The sequence below is a fragment of the Lipotes vexillifer genome, unplaced genomic scaffold (assembly GCF_000442215.2).
Source record: "Lipotes vexillifer unplaced genomic scaffold, Lipotes_vexillifer_v1.1 scaffold230, whole genome shotgun sequence".
NCBI classification, from domain to species: domain Eukaryota; kingdom Metazoa; phylum Chordata; class Mammalia; order Artiodactyla; family Lipotidae; genus Lipotes; species Lipotes vexillifer.
In genome coordinates this window covers 5,396,289-5,411,421 of record NW_006775143.1, presented here as the reverse complement: position 1 = coordinate 5,411,421, position 15,133 = coordinate 5,396,289, and the positions used below count along the sequence as shown (strand labels likewise).

At 47.1% G+C, this 15,133-nt stretch overlaps 1 protein-coding gene and 1 pseudogene across 2 annotated transcripts in view; one reads left to right on the top strand and one right to left on the bottom strand.

The window, feature by feature from the left end:
* Window positions 1–1,294: 1,294 nt before the first annotated feature.
* LOC103075968 (uncharacterized) lies at window positions 1,295–8,411 on the bottom strand (annotated as a pseudogene).
* Window positions 8,412–11,941: 3,530 nt separating this feature from the next.
* The window catches only part of RGS3 (regulator of G protein signaling 3), a 132,287-nt gene continuing 129,095 nt past the window's right edge, over window positions 11,942–15,133 (top strand). The window contains exon 1 of one of the 2 annotated variants that reach the window (XM_007449740.1): window positions 11,942–12,092. In XM_007449740.1, the coding sequence (XP_007449802.1) occupies window positions 11,990–12,092 (103 nt within the window). In that variant the 5' untranslated portion in view covers window positions 11,942–11,989. Of the gene's footprint in view, window positions 12,093–13,670; window positions 13,750–15,133 lie in introns of those variants that run through there. The other variant, XM_007449742.1, reaches the window with a different exon arrangement.

The following is a 15,133-nucleotide window of genomic DNA, read 5'->3' as shown; positions in this document are numbered from 1 at the left end:
TTCCTTAAAACTCCCCCTTGGGGACTTCCCTGGTGGCGCAGTGGTTAAGAATCCGCCTGCCAATGCAGGGGACATGGGTTCAATTCCTAGTCCGGGAAGATCGCACATGCTGTGGAGCAACTAAGCCCATGCACCACAACTACAGAGCCTGAGTGCCACAACTACTGAAGCCCACGCACCTAGAGCCTGTGCTCCGCAACAAGAGAAGACACCACAATGAGAAGCCCATGCACTGCACCAAAGAGTAGCCCCCGCTTGCCACAACTAGAGAAAGGCTGCATGCGGCAATGAGGACCCAAAGCAGCCAAAAATAAATAAATAAATAAAATAATTTAAAAAAACCTACCAAACAAAAAAACTCTCCCTTGCCCTCAGGGTCAAACCCAACCTCTTTTGCTTGTTTTACGAGCCTTACAAGATAGGGCTGTGACCTGGTTGGGCCCTACTTGTTTTCCGTAGCCCCAATTCCCTCAACTCTCACCTCGTTCTGTGTGCTCCAGTCAGATTTTTTCTTTTGGTTCTTTTAATAAGCCCTGTCCTCTCTTACCTTCAGACTTTTTCTTCCCCCATACTCTTCCTTTAACCTATAAAATTCTTTTCTTCCTCCTTCTGCCTGGCGACTTTCTACTCATTCTTTAGATCTCAGCTTGTGTGTTATTATTTTGGGGAGCTTTTTCTGAGCACTGTCATGGTGAGGTTCCCCTCTTTCCTCTCATACCCTTTCCTCACAGCTTATCCGTTGCCACCCTCCACTGCCAGACTATCAGTTCTGTGATTGGCATCTGTCTTCACTGCATATCTTTACCACCTGGTTGACTGCCTGGGACATTGTAAATGCTCAATAACATATGCTGAATGAGTGAATGAATAAAAAACACAGTGACATATCTCCTCCATTGGGGTACATTTAATGTAGCAGTGTGAGCTGAGTGGTACAAAGAAGGAGCTATAGTGGTAAGAAGGAAGGGGTACTTTGGGTGCTACCATCTGAGGCTGAATTAAGTTTTGGCAAGTGGAGATGTTTGTGGAGGTGGCCTTTAGGTAGAGGGAAGTGGGAAAAGTTTGGGGGATAGGCAAGGGGTGTAGCGTTCCTGTCTGGGAAGAGTGGAATGTAGGACTGGAGATAACTTGTTACTAGATAGTTTAGGGCCTTGAATGCCAGCCTGGAGAGAGTGGACTCTATCTGATAACACTGATGGCTTTTGCACAGAGGAGTGATAGAACTAAATTAGTGCTTTAGAAAATGTTAATCTAATGGCAGTGAAACAAGAATTGGAGAGAGACCAGCTCTGTGTCATAGGAGGCTGTCATAGAAGTCAAGATGGGAGGTGACCAGGGCCTGGATCATGTATGTGGCAGTAAGAATGGAGACAAAGGGAGGTTGTGCAGAGGAAGAATTAAGAAGCTGGAAAGTGGAAAGAAAGAGTGAGAGAGAGAGGGAGGAGTTGAATTTTCAGCCTGACAGTGAGGTGCTGTCATCAGAAATTATGAAGTTAAAAGGAAGAACCAGTTTAAGGGAAGATAAAGGAATTCATTCATCAAAGCTTTCAGTGGAGTTCTAGCTATCTATGCTTTTCACTTACAGAAATTCAGTGTGCGGGGCTAGTACATGAAGCACAAGTGTGAGGGAGTGACAGACTATAATGCAGCTGGTGGGGGCTGTTCTGGCTCTGCACTCAGTGAAAATACATCCCGGAGGGAATGCAAGACAGCGAAAGTGAATTTGCTGTTCCCCTTTTGGTTCACAATACCATGTGCATTTTATGGGTGACTAAGGGCTTATTTGAGGGTAATTTTGACTATTCACAGTCTATGCTTTATATGCCGATTTAGATCTGAATTCCCTGGCAAGATTTGCCTTTTTAAAATGTGTGCCAGACTAGGCTGGGCAGTAGCAGCTACTAAGAAGACACACCTCAGTCGCTGCATTAGAGTTTTTCACAGTTAGCTGGGTAGAAAGATATGAAAGCAGACAATTAGGGCTACAGTCTAGGTGAGCTGTCGGGGAGAGGGTGGGTGCAGAGAGGAAGGAGATTTTTGGTTAGTGTGCCAAAGCAGAGGTGGCCCTGGGCCCTGGCGTTGCAGAGAGAGATCCAGGAGTCATCATCAGAACAGGTAGCTGAGAGTAAAAATAGGAGTGGATGAGATCTCAGAGGGGGAGAATATTGAGGAAGGAGGGAGACTGAAGGGCACAACTGGGTAGCATACTCTCACTAGGGGCAGGAAGAGCCATAAAATAGAGGAATTTTCAGAGAAGTGGGAGGAAAACTAAGGCAAGGGGGATGAGGACTGAGAAGATGCAAATGATATTAAGAATATGGAAGTCAATGATGACCTCTGAGTGAACAGTTTCAGTAAGTGGTGGGAGCAGAAAAAGGGGTCCAAGAGTGATTGGTTAGAATCTGGAAGCAAAAGGAATACTTGCCACTGCTCTCAGTTCCAGTTCCAGTAAAACCAACCTAGATATATTCCCTAGTTCCCAAGGAAATTCCCTTGGAGAATGTTTGGGATCTCTAGGTGCCATGACCTCTGTCCCTGTATGATCTGCTACTGTCCACTGGAAGACAGTTCATCATCACATTACATTACATTGATCCAGAAAAAGGCTTTGGTCTACATAAGCTTTATATTCAAGCTTGAGTGTCATCCATCTGAGCCACAGATCTCAGCTGTGGTTGTTGCATTTTATACTAAATATATCCATATTATTTTCTTCCATAAGTAGAATCCACATTCCCACCTGACTGCAAAAGCTAAGTTGCTAATAGCTTCCCTGGAGTTTGCTTCTTGCAGTTACCTTATCAGAATTTAGACAAGGCAACATATAACAATTTATTCCAGGATGCAGGGAGCTCTGGGTGTTTTATTTTATTTTATTTTTGGCTGCATTGGGTCTTCATTGCTGTGCCTAGGCTTTCTCTCATTGCGCCGAGTGGGGCTACTCTTTGTTGCGGTGCGCAGACTTCTCATTGCCGTGGCCTCTCGTTGTGGAGCACAGGCTCTAGGCGCGTGGGCTCAGTAGTTGTGGCTCGTGGGCTCTAGAGTGCAGACTCAGTAGTTGTGGTGCATGGGCCCAGTTGCTCCGTGGCATATGGGATCTTCTTGGACCAGGGCTCAAACCCTTGTCCCCTGCATTGGCAGGTAGATTCTTAACCACTGTGCTACCAGGGAAGACCTCTGGGTGTTTTTTTTAGTTAATCATTTATTATCCCAGTTATAGTGTTCTTTTATTTTTTTAATTTTTAAAATTTTTAAAATTTTTTGCAGCATAAGAACAGTAACGGTTTTGATTCACTTTATTTACTTTTTTAAACATCTTTGTTGTAGTATAATTGCTTTAGAATGGTGTGTTAGTTTCTGCTGTATAACAAATTGAATCAGGCTATACATATACCCCCATATCTCCTCCCTCCCACCCTCCCTATCCCACCTCTCTAGGTGGACACAAAGCACCGAGCTGATCTCCCGGTGCTATGTGGCTGCTTCCCACTAGCTATCTGTTCTACATTTGGTAGTATATATATGTCAATGCCACTCTCTCGATTCGTCCCAGCTTCCCCTTCCCCTTCCCCGTGTCCTCAAGTCCATTCTCTACGTCTGTGTCTTTATTCCTGTCCTGCCCCAGGTTCTTCAGAACCATTTTTTTTTTTTTTTAGATTCCATATATATGTGTCAGCATACGGTATTTGTTTTTCTCTTTCTGACTTACTTCACTCTGTATGACAGTCTCTAGGTCCATCTATAGTGTTCTTTTAAAGAGATTTAAATAATAGGAAAAAACTCTCTTTTATATGTGCCCATATAGTTACCATTTCTGGTGTTCTCTTCATTCCTTTTGTAGATCAAGATTTCCATATGATATTGTTTTCCTCCTGCCTGAAAGACTTTAGCACCTCTTGTAGTGCAGGTTTGTCGATGATGAATTCAATCAGCTTTTGTAAGTCTGAGAAAATCTTTATTTTTGCCTTCATTTTTAAAAGATGTTTTTGCTGGGTATAGACTAGGTTGACAGTTTTTTTCTTTAAAGTTGTTGCTTCACTGTCTTCAGGTACATATTTCGGGTAAGTCCAATGTCATTCTTTTCTTTGTTCCTCTGTACATAATGTGGTTTTTTCTTGCTGCTTTCAAGATTTTTCTCTTTGTCACTGGTTACTTAGAAAGCTTTTGATCTTTTTGGGTCTTGCTTTTAGGGTTTTTAAGATGAGAACAGAGCATCATTTAGTCTAGGGCTAATTATTCCCCACAACTGGGGTAAAACCCTTCTGAGTACCTACCCAATGCCCCATGAATTAGAAGGTCTTTCCACTCTGGCTGATGAGAATAAGAGCTAATCCTGGTCCTGTGAGAGCCTGGGAAAGATTATTCCCACTAGTTCCTTCCCCAGCCTCAAGGTACTTTCCTAACACCTATGAGCTCATTAGCACTTAGAGGAAGATTTGAAGGGAGACCCTCTGCAGATTTTTGAAGCTCTCTATGCAGCTCCTTCCTCTCTGATGCTCTATCCTGTGAGCTCTAGCTGCCTTGAGGATTTGGAGTTGGTCTCTCCAGGCAAGGAGCTGCAGCAATCATAGGGCTCACCTTGCTGGTTTTGTTTCCCAGGGCTCACCGCCCTTTGTTGCTTGATGTCCAGTATCTTGAAAACTGTTGATTCATATATTTTGTCCAGTCTTTTAGTTGTTTCAGGTGAGAGGGAAAATCCAGTCCCTGGATTGGTCCAGTCCCAAGATGTTACTCCATCTTGGCAGAAGGCAGAAGTTTATATTGTTCTTTTTTTTTTTTGCGGTACGCGGGCCTCTCACTGTTGTGGCCTCTCCCGCTGCAGAGCACAGGCTCCGGATGCGCAGGCTCAGCGGCCATGGCTCACGGGCCTAGCTGCTCCGCGGCATGTGGGATCTTCCCAGACCAGGGCACGAACCCGTGTCCCCTGCATTGGCAGGCGGACTCTCAACCACTGCGCCACCAGGGAAGCCCCTATATTGTTTTTTAAGTTTGGAAAACTTTTTGAGGGCCTCTGGAGCCCTTGACTATGCCAAGCCAAGCTGCTTGTTATCAGGTCAGGAAAACGGGTGCTTACTGAAGAGGCTAAAAGGGCTTCCAACATAACTACAAGGAAACTGAGCCATTCTAGAAGAGACAGGTGACTCTGCTTTTCTGTCAAGTCTTTGGCCCTTATCATTGGACCCAACCAACTATTTCATGTTCCTCTGGCAGTGACGGTTTTGTTCTCTTCTATTTTGAAACAATATCTCTCAGCTTACTTGAAATCTTGAGGGTTTTTTTTTGCTTGGTTCCCACTTAGACGCTATTTGTGTATTTAGGTCACCAAAGGCTTCTATAGCTGAGGCTAATTGAAGTTTCTCAGTGGTATTTACAGCAACTAGCACCTGCTCCTGTAGAGAACCACTAACCCAAGATACTGTGTTTTACCTTGAAGATGAATTGCAGACATACTTTTAAAAGGCAAATGCTTCATTTCAAGGGTGAAAAAAATACCAGTTAACAAAACATTCCAGCTGGTTAAATTTAGGACAAGAAAAAAACCTGACCCAAGAATATTCTCTGGCTTTGAGCCCAGGGTATTTTTCCTTTTGGAGTGAATTTGGTACAGTTTCATTCATGTGGAGCTGTTGCCTCCCAGCATTTTATTCTGGGATGGAAGGTCAATAATGATTGTCTTGTTGCTAAATCCAATGGACACTTCTCAGTTATTAACCTCCTTGACTTCTCGACAGTGTTTGAGGTTGTTGACTATTGTCTCTTTCTTAATACATTGCCTGGCTTTCCTTCTCCCTCTCTAGCCTTTCTTTCTCTGCCTGTCTTTTCTGTTGGTATTCTTCTTGGTTCTTTCCTGAGCCTTCTTCTCACATTAAACATTCTATTTGGGCTCTTTTACCCATGCCATGGCTTCACTGGGAATTCCTAAATCTCTATTTTAGCCTAAGTATTTTTTCCTATACTTATGTCCAGTGTATTCAACAGTTCACTTGACATATTCAGTTGGACAGCAAGTAAGTAACTCAACCTTAGCAGGCTCAGAGGTGAGCTCATCAAGTCTCCCCTCAGTCCAGCCCTTCCTCTCATGTTCTCCATCTCTGTAAAGGTCACTTCTGAATAGCTAATTTCTCAAGCCAGGATTTCTTGCCTTTTACCTTCCAATCAACCACCAAGTCCTGTTGATTCTATCTTTTTCCATCCCTACTGCTACTACACTAGTTTTTTTTTTAACCTGGGCCACTGGAAAAAACTTCTCCTAACAGCACTTTTGGATTCCAACCCTCATGCCACCCCTCCACCTCCCCAGTCCATTAAAAAAAAAAAATTATTTATTTATTATTTATTTTTGGCTGTGTTCGGTCTTCGTTGCTGCACGCGGGCTTTCTCTAGTTGTGGCGAGCGGGGGCTACTCTTCGTTGTGGTGTGCGGGCTTCTTATTGCGGTGGCTTCTCTTGTTTTGGAGCACGGGTTCTAGGTGCTCGGACTTCCGTAGTTGTGGCATGCGGGCTCTGTAGTTGTGGCATTCAGGCCCAGTAGTTGTGGTTTGCGAGCTCTAGAGCACAGGCTCAGTAGTTGAGGCTCACGGGCTTAGTTGCTCTGCGGCATGTGGGATCTTCCCAGACCAGGGCTCGAACCCGTGTCCCTTGCATTGGCAGCCAGATTCCTTTTTTTTTTTTTAAAGATACAAAAGATGTCTTTTATTTCTTCAATAAAGCCCTCCAGGGTTCCCTGGTGGCGCAATGGTTAAGAATCCGCCTGCTGGGGCTTCCCTGGTGGTGCAGTGGTTGAGAGTCCGCCTGCCGATGCAGGGGACATGGGTTCATGCCCCGGTCTGGGAAGATCCCACATGCCGCGGAGCGGCTGGGCCCATGAGCTGTGTCCGGGGAGATACCATGTGCTGCGGAGCAACTAAGCCTGTATGCCACAACTACTGAGCCTGTGCTCTAGAGCCTGCAAGCCACTACTACTGAAGCCCATGGGCCTAGAGCCCGTGCTCCACAATAAAAGAAGCCACTGCAGTGAGAAGCCCGCACATCGGTATGAAGAGCAGCCCCTGCTCAACACAACTAGAGAAAGCCTGCACGCAGCAATGAAGACCCAACACAGGCATAAAGAAAGAAAGAAAGCCCTCCAAAATTTACTCTCCCATCTTTTTTGTGTGTGTGTGTGGTACGCAGGCCCCTCACCGCTGCAGCCTCTCCCGCCGCGGAGCACAGGCTCCAGACGCGCAGGCCCAGTGGCCGTGGCTCACGGGCCCAGCTGCTCCACAGCATGTGAGATCCTCCCGCACCGGAGCACGAACCCGTGTCCCTTGCATCGGCAGGCGGACTCTCATCCACTGCGCCACCAGGGAAGCCCTACTCTCCCATCTTGTAAGGCCCACATTTTCTCCAAGGACCAAACCCACAGCCTTTGGTATTGCCTAATTTACTTTACCAAGGAATTAAAACCATGAACCAAAGCTTGCTGCTTAACCCTTTCACTGCTGACCTTCCCCATATCCGGGGTGGGAAGGGGTGTCGGGTGTGTGTGTGTGTGTGTGACAATGAAATGCAAAGAGGAGAGGCCAGACACACACGGTGTACTCATGAGATGCGGGAGCACCAGCATTAACGGAAATAAAGCCAGCTTTGGATAGGGGGCTCAGAAAGTTAGTCCCGGATGTACTGGGACACGTTGGGTCCCCTCCTCACACTACATCTCTGGGCTTTCTTCTCCTCTGCTGCAGGTATCAAACCAAGCACTGTTCTTCCAAGATGCCCCGCCGGCCCAGGGGTCCAGGAGGCCATAGGTCTGGCCTCTGTGACGTTCTGAATGCCTCCTAAGAACAGCAGTTTGGCAACGTAAATTATCCAGTGGCATGGAGTCACGCTCAGGCTGTACACCTCCACACTGCTCTTTACGAATCCCGCCCTGTGAGCTTCCCGATTCCCCCCCGACACCCCCCCCACCCTGCTTCCTGCCACATTTGGAGCTAAAGACACCAGCATTTGTTATGACTTCTGCATACAGCAGTCATGGAAGCGGCCTCTTCAGGGTCTCTGGCTGCCCACTTCCTCTCGATCCTCCCCCACCCCTACGAAGTCCATTCAACGCAGAAGAGATCATGCCTAGAGTTAAAAAGTGCAGTTTCTAAAGGGAAGAGAAATGTCACATAGAAAGTATTACAAAAAAGGATTAACTTTGTCAGCTGTCCACACACTAAGACCACATGCTTTATATAGCGGCAATGCAGTCAAGCCCACTTCTTCACTCAGCAGGCAGAGCTGGGGACAGGCCTCTTCGGCTTGGGAGGAGGCAGCTGAGGAAGACGGGGAGGCACTAGGAGCTCTGCTGCTTCTGAAGTCTCCACTCCGCGGCAGCAGGGCGGGAGGATTCTTAACCACTGCGCCACAAGGGAAGTCCCCCCAATCCATTTTTTCATACTCTAGCCAGAGTGATCTTTCTAAAACACAAAACCTTTTGGGATCGCTCAAAATCTTTCAACGACTGCCCTACATTAAGGATAAAGCCCAAGCTCCTTTTAATAATATGTGAAGCCCTGTATGATGTTTACCTTCTTGCATATTCCTCCCTCCCTGCCATGAGTCCCATTGTTCCATTCCTCAAATGTATAAGCTTCTCTCATTATCTGGCCTTTGCATGTTTTGTTCTTTTTGCCTATAACCCCCTTCCTTCACCTCATTGGCTTGGCTAAATCATCCTTCAGGTCACTTTCCTTGAGAAGTCTTCTCTGACTTCCGTTCTCATCTTGGTTGGCCCAGATCCCCAGGCTAAGTGAGATACTAATCTGTGTTTCTGCAGGTTGCCATGTTTCCTCCATTTTAACACTCATCCAGTCTTCCACCAGATTGTAAGCTCCATCTTGTTCACTTCTGTATGCTCGGCGTTCAGTGTAAGGCTCAGCACAGCATGGGTGCTTAGCTTAGCAAACATCTGTTGAATTGAATTTTAATGTGTTAGAAGCCATGGAGGTCTTGGTACTACTAGTTGAAGATTAGTGTGAAAGATGACATTCTGTAGTGGTTCTTTGACTGGATTCTTATTTCTCCACTGTTTATTTACTACCTTAGCAACCTGATTCATTTAACAACTCTGAAATTTAGTTGTCTCATCTGTAAATACAAATGCTTGAACTTCCTGAAGGCAAATGGTGGGATGATTTTTTTCTTTTTCTGGTTGCTAGTATTTTATGTATTAGTCAATTACATTTCCTCTCTTGTGCAATGATTATTCATGTTATTTGGTACATTTATTTTATCTTACCGATTTGTAAGACTTCTTTGTACATATATACATATTTGCCATATATTTTGTAAATATTTTACATTCATTTTTTAATTTAAAAATTAAAAAATTTTTATGGCCATAGAAATACCATTTTTTTTAAATTAAAAAAATATATTTTCAACCATTAAAAGCTGTAAAATCCACTCTTAGCTTACTTGCTGTACAAAAGTAGGTGGCTGGCCAGATTGGCCTGTAGGCAGAGTTTGCCAACCCCTGCACTAGTATGTTCATTAAATCTGAGCTGTCTTTGCATTCCTGGAATATATACCATTTGAATGTATCATGAATATACTGCTGGATTTGATTTGCTAATATTTAGGAGGTTTGTGTCTATATTCATAAATCAGATTGGTCTAGCAGAGATTTCAAACTAGTTATAGGGCAGAGATATATTTTATTTGGCCTACATAATGTTTTTCAAAAATTTGAATGAATAGTCAATATTAAAAAATTGGGAGATGTCATATTAAAACTTAGACATTTCTAGCTTTTCTTTTAAAAAAGGAATGGGGCAAAACTGGGGGAATGTGGGCCTAGTTTTGTCACATTTTTAATAGGTCTTCTTTTATCTATGTTTTCTATTTCATTAACTTCTACTCTTATTTTTATCTTTGACCTTTGGTCTATAGTTTTCTGTTGCTAACCTTATCTGGTTTTTGTCTTTGCCTAGCCTTGTATTCAGTACTGACAAATCTTCCAGTGTTTTTTTTTTTTTTCTAGTTCTGAAACAGTTTTAAATTACATAGGCATTATCTATTTCTTGAAGGTCTAATAGAATTGGCCTCTAAAACTATCTGAGTCTTCTGTAATTTTGTCAGGTAGATTTTTTATTTCCTTTTGTATTTTGTCTATGGTTAGTGATCTATTAAAAATTTCAAACTCTTGTATCAATTTTAATAATTAATACTTTCTAGAAAAGCACCAATTTCCCCCCAGATGTTCAAATTTACAAATAAAGTTGCAATGGTTTTCTCTCATAATGTAAAGAATTACCTTTGTATCTTGGCTATCTTTCTCTTTCCTAAACTTGTTTATTTATAGTTTTCTTTGTTTTGCCAGAGTTCTGTTTTATTGGTCTTTTCAAAGAACCAGGCTGTGGTTTTATTGTTGAAGTCTGTTTTTTAAAAATAAATTTCAACTTTAACCTTATTATTTCCTTTTAAAATTTTCATCTGAATTAGCTGTTCCATTTCTCTTTGAAATGTCTTTAGTTTAAAGAATTTTGAACATTGTCTTGTTTTCTAAGTAAAATCATATTTCCCCTGAACTTTCTATTCTGTTCCATTGATCTGTTTGTCTTCTTTCTACATTATTATAAGACTGTTTAACATCTGGTAGTCCTAGTCGCCTTTATTATTATTTTTCAAAATTGTTTTGGATATTGGGCCAGATGATACCTTAAAGGCACTAAGGTTTTTTGATAGCTAATGTGAAAATGCACCCAAATAAAACTCTTTAGTCCCTTGCCTCCAAACACAAGTAGTCCTTATTCTTCTTGAAACAGAGTCAGTCTTAAAAAATATAATCAATCAATCTTTGTATGTGGATGTGCTGTATGTATATAGTGCATTTAAGTGTTTTTTTTTTTGGTGTGTGTATGTGTCTGTGTGCTTGTGTATGTGCATAGGATGCATGAAAGTCTGTGGGGTGTGATTGTATATATGTGTGAGGTGTATATGTGGTGTGTTTATTTGTGTGTGGGGTATATGTATATGGTATGTTTGTGTATCTGGTGTATTCGTGAATGTACATGGGAAGTGTTATGGTATGTGTGGGTGTGTGTGCAGAGTGTGTGCAGTGTTAATATTGTATGTGTAGTTTGTTTATGTATGTGTGGAGTGTGTGTGAGTGTTAGAGGGATACTGAGGCCCATGACCAGGGGAGCTAGAGTGTTCAGGGCATGTCAGAAAGCCAGGCGTGGTCCTCAAACTCCCTTGTCTTTTTGGAGAAAGCAGGGCCATAAACCTCAACCCTTTCTGGATGTCCGTGGTAAACAGTAGTGTGGGTTAATGGGGCCAGTGTCTCCTGCAGTGCCACTGCCCAGGCTCCCACTGACTTCTGTCCTCCCCTTCCTGAGAAAAGAGTGACCTGTCCCTTTAAGAGCAGGAAGCTTCTAGTGCTCTACTAAGTAAAGGGGCCTTAATGTTGATGGTGAGGGCGGTGGAGGTGGTGCCACCACTAGAGTCAGATCACTATCAGAGTGGCACTGGGCTCCTCAACTGATGGGGCAGGAGGAGTCAGGAGGGAACCTGCAAGGCAGCAGGACCTTTGTCCCGAGTAGGGGTGAACTGCCAAGTGTGGGCCTCAGTCTTTTCTCCCCCAGGCCACATACAGATAATGCAAGTCTACCCAGCTCTCCTGCTGGCTTCTACCCTCCTGAATGTGTATCTGCCGGTTGCTCACAGCTTCCTGAGTCCAAGGCGGTCTCCCTTAGTGCAGGTGCTACAGTGGTCCCTGAGCTGTGAAGGGGCCACTGTCACCTTGGGCACATCACTTTTCCCTTTGTGGGCCTCCCTTTGCTCAGACTCCTGAAAATCATACTTTCTAATTCCTACTGGGGTGGACCCCCCTTTCAGGGGGCATCCTCAGGCCATGCCTAACTCATGCTCCCATCTTGGTCCCGTAGGTCTACAGCACTTCCAGCCTCCGTGTCCTGTCTGAGTCCTGTGGCTTGAGCCTCAGGTTGCCTGTTTTCCTTGGCTGGATGGAGTGGCGGAGCCGGGATACTTCCCTGCCCAGAAAGGGTGCCTGGACTCAGACTTCCCCAGCCAGGAGAAGGATCAGGCCCGCTCAAGTCCAGGGTGCAGGTAAGTCTGTCTGTCACTGGGCTGGGGCCAAGGGAGCAGCCTTGCCCCTGCTAAGGGCAGTGCTCAAGGAGTTGGGATGGGGGAAGTACAGAGCAGGGCTTCACAATGTGCCAGGATTTGAACAACCCACTGGCCTTGATGTGACTCATTTGCACTTGACCACTACTTTGTTGATTTCTGGGCTCCTCTTCTGGTTTCTGCTCCCTTCTGGTGGCCAGCTGGCCCTGTGGCATCTAGTTTCCTTACTTGCCTCAAGAAGGCAGGTCTGCTCCCTCCACCTGCCACTGGCCATGGGGCAGGAGTGGAGGCCAAGGAAGAACAGGAGGAGGATGGCCTTTGGGGCAGACCAGGCCTGGGTTCAAATTCCAGCCCTGCCCACCTTGGAAAAGTCACCTGCCCTCTCTGTGTGAGATTTACCAGGTTTATCCCTGGTAAATTGGGGCTAATACTTCTTAGGGTTACTGTGAAGATTAAATGAGATGTGTGTAAATTGCCCAGCTCAGCCACTGGCACCTGGTACTCCATACATATAACTTTTCTCCCCACTTTCTTTCTTGCATCCCCCAACCTTGTCTTGAGTGGATCACTGAGCCACAGATATCCATTTGGCAACTGCTGACACTTCCCATTTTTAGATTTACATAAGACCAGCAGCTTTCCCCAGCAGCAACAGAGAGTTGCAGAGCAGATGTCTTTGAAACGGCTCCCAGGAGGCATCCCATGAATGTTTGCCGACAAAGCAGCGCAGGGGCTGACCTTCCTTCCAGCTCTGCTTCCTCGCAACGAGCTCTGGAGATTGAAAGTGCCTGCCCCCTCCACATACTATACTGTGCATTTCTGCCCCTCAGGTGCTGAGGGCCTGTGCTCCTGTCTCATGGCACCAGGCTGCCCATGGGGGGCCATGAGGCTGGCTGGAGGAAGCTGCTCTGGTCTGGACCTGTTCCAGGCTGCTCTCATCCAAGAGAAGGCTCAAGAGAGAGATGGAGGGGCCAGAGTCAGGGAAGGGCCCTGCAGCTGGTGGGGGGTGGAGGTCCAAGGGTGGAGAACGTTTTTCCAAATCCCACCGCTTTGGGCCAGGAGGGTGCTCCCCTGCCCTTGCTTGGGTCTGGTGAGTACAGGTCTGAGCTTCAAAGCATGTTGCAAACCTAGCTAACTGCTGGCCTGGGGCAGCTGGGCGAGCAGGCCAAGCCCGCTGAGTGGGCGCGCCAGGAGCCGCGGGCCTGGTATGGGGCTGGCTCCTGCAGCCCAGAGCGGCCCCCGAGCCCCGATCCTCGGTGGGGCCGCCCATCCTGCCGGCTCCACGGGGAGGACCGCCGTCCCGGCAGCAGATGGGCCGCGGGCGCCTCCTCCCCATGGCCGGTGGCGGCTCGGTCAGGTGGAAATCTCCCCATTCAAACCGGCGCGGGCCAATCAGGGCCTGGCGCGCCCGCAGGTTCAAACGCGCGCTGCAGCCGGCCTCCCGCGCCAGCCGCCGAGACACTGGCGCGGGGGCGGTGAACCTGCTGCCTCGGTTACTGGGAGCAACACAGACGCCTCGAGTTACAGGCACCCCGGCCCGGCGGGAGCGGGGCCATTGCCATGGAGCGCTCCCTGCACCGCGTCTCCCTCGGGAGCCGGCGCGCCCACCCGGGCTTGTCCTTCTACCTCACCACTTTTGGTAAGTGCCCGCGGCGGCTGCCGCCAGGAACTGCGTCACCCTGCCCGCAGGGCCCAGAGAGGGCAACCCCCTCGTGGTGGCAGGTGAGGCAGGGAGCAGCCATCCTTCTGTTTGGGGACATCTGCCTCCCGTGGTCGCACAGGAGGGGCTCAGGGCACAGGCTCAGGCCACTCAGGCCGCTCAAGCCGCTGGGCCCCACCTGCTGCCTGGCCACTGGTGCCGAGTGCAGTTGGTTGTGCCTCACTTGGCTGGAACAGTCGTGCGCCAGGTAATCTTTCAGGGATGGGGTTTGCCACCACTGAGCTTCCCATTAACAAGCAGCTCAGGGTTAAGTCAAGGTCTTGTTACTACATCTCCAGACCTCCTCAGTCCTCTTTCCTTTGGCTCAGGGACAGGACAGGTGCTGGGTCAGCCCCAATGGCCTTGGCTTCCTGTGGGCTCACCTTGGAGCGGCTGCAGCGCCACGGCTCCAGTGGATGCCTGACCTGCAGCAGAGATGGGAGAATTCTCCCCTCCAGGAGCTACTGCGCTCTCAGCAGGGTCCCAGGGCTGCCCTGGGGGCTTGAGGCGGAAAGAATTGGGCAGTAGGCTCCTGCTTACAAGCCCCTAGATAGCAGGAGTGGGTTCCCCCAAATAACAGCTGGGCAGCAGCTGCCCCAATGGTCTGGGCAAACCTGGCCTTCCAAGTCCCCACAGTAAAGATAAATAGCCGTGTCCTAGGATACAGCTCTTCCTAGCCCTTGTTTCCTCACTGGTTCTGCAACTCTCTGTGGGCAGGGAGTTATGTCTCCTCTCTGAAGACTTGAGATCCCGAGAGGAAGGTCTCCCAGTGAGCCAGCTGCAGAGTTGGTACCTGAGCTCAAGCCTTCTGAGATGATGTGTACAGCACATTAAAAAAAAAACTTTTATACAATTTTCCTCATGAAAGTTGGGGCAGTTACTGCAACATAAGTGGACTTTGCCCACATTTCAAAGACAGAGCACCTAAGGAGTTGTGCCCTCCTTGGGGTGCCGGCTCTCCTACTCTTGGGCTTTACCTCTATCAGCACGGTTGGCTCTTCACAACCTGCCTTCTTCTCTAGGGCTAGAGGGAGTAACGGAAAAGCAGTGGCTTGGCCCCTAGAAATGGCCTGTGGTCTGGCATCCTGGAATTCACGGGCCCAGTTGGTAGAGGGTAACAAGAGTAATTAACTCAACACCGTTTGTTGCATGTTTATCACGTGCCATGCCGTGTGCCAAGTGCTTTTCCCTGCATCATCTCATTTAATCCTCCCAACCGGTGGAGGCAATTCCTGTTATCCCCACGAGGATGTGGGATTCTACCAGATAGGGGAGGTTCCCGGGATGCTCTGAGCTGGTGGTACTGGAGTGGTCAGGAAAGAGT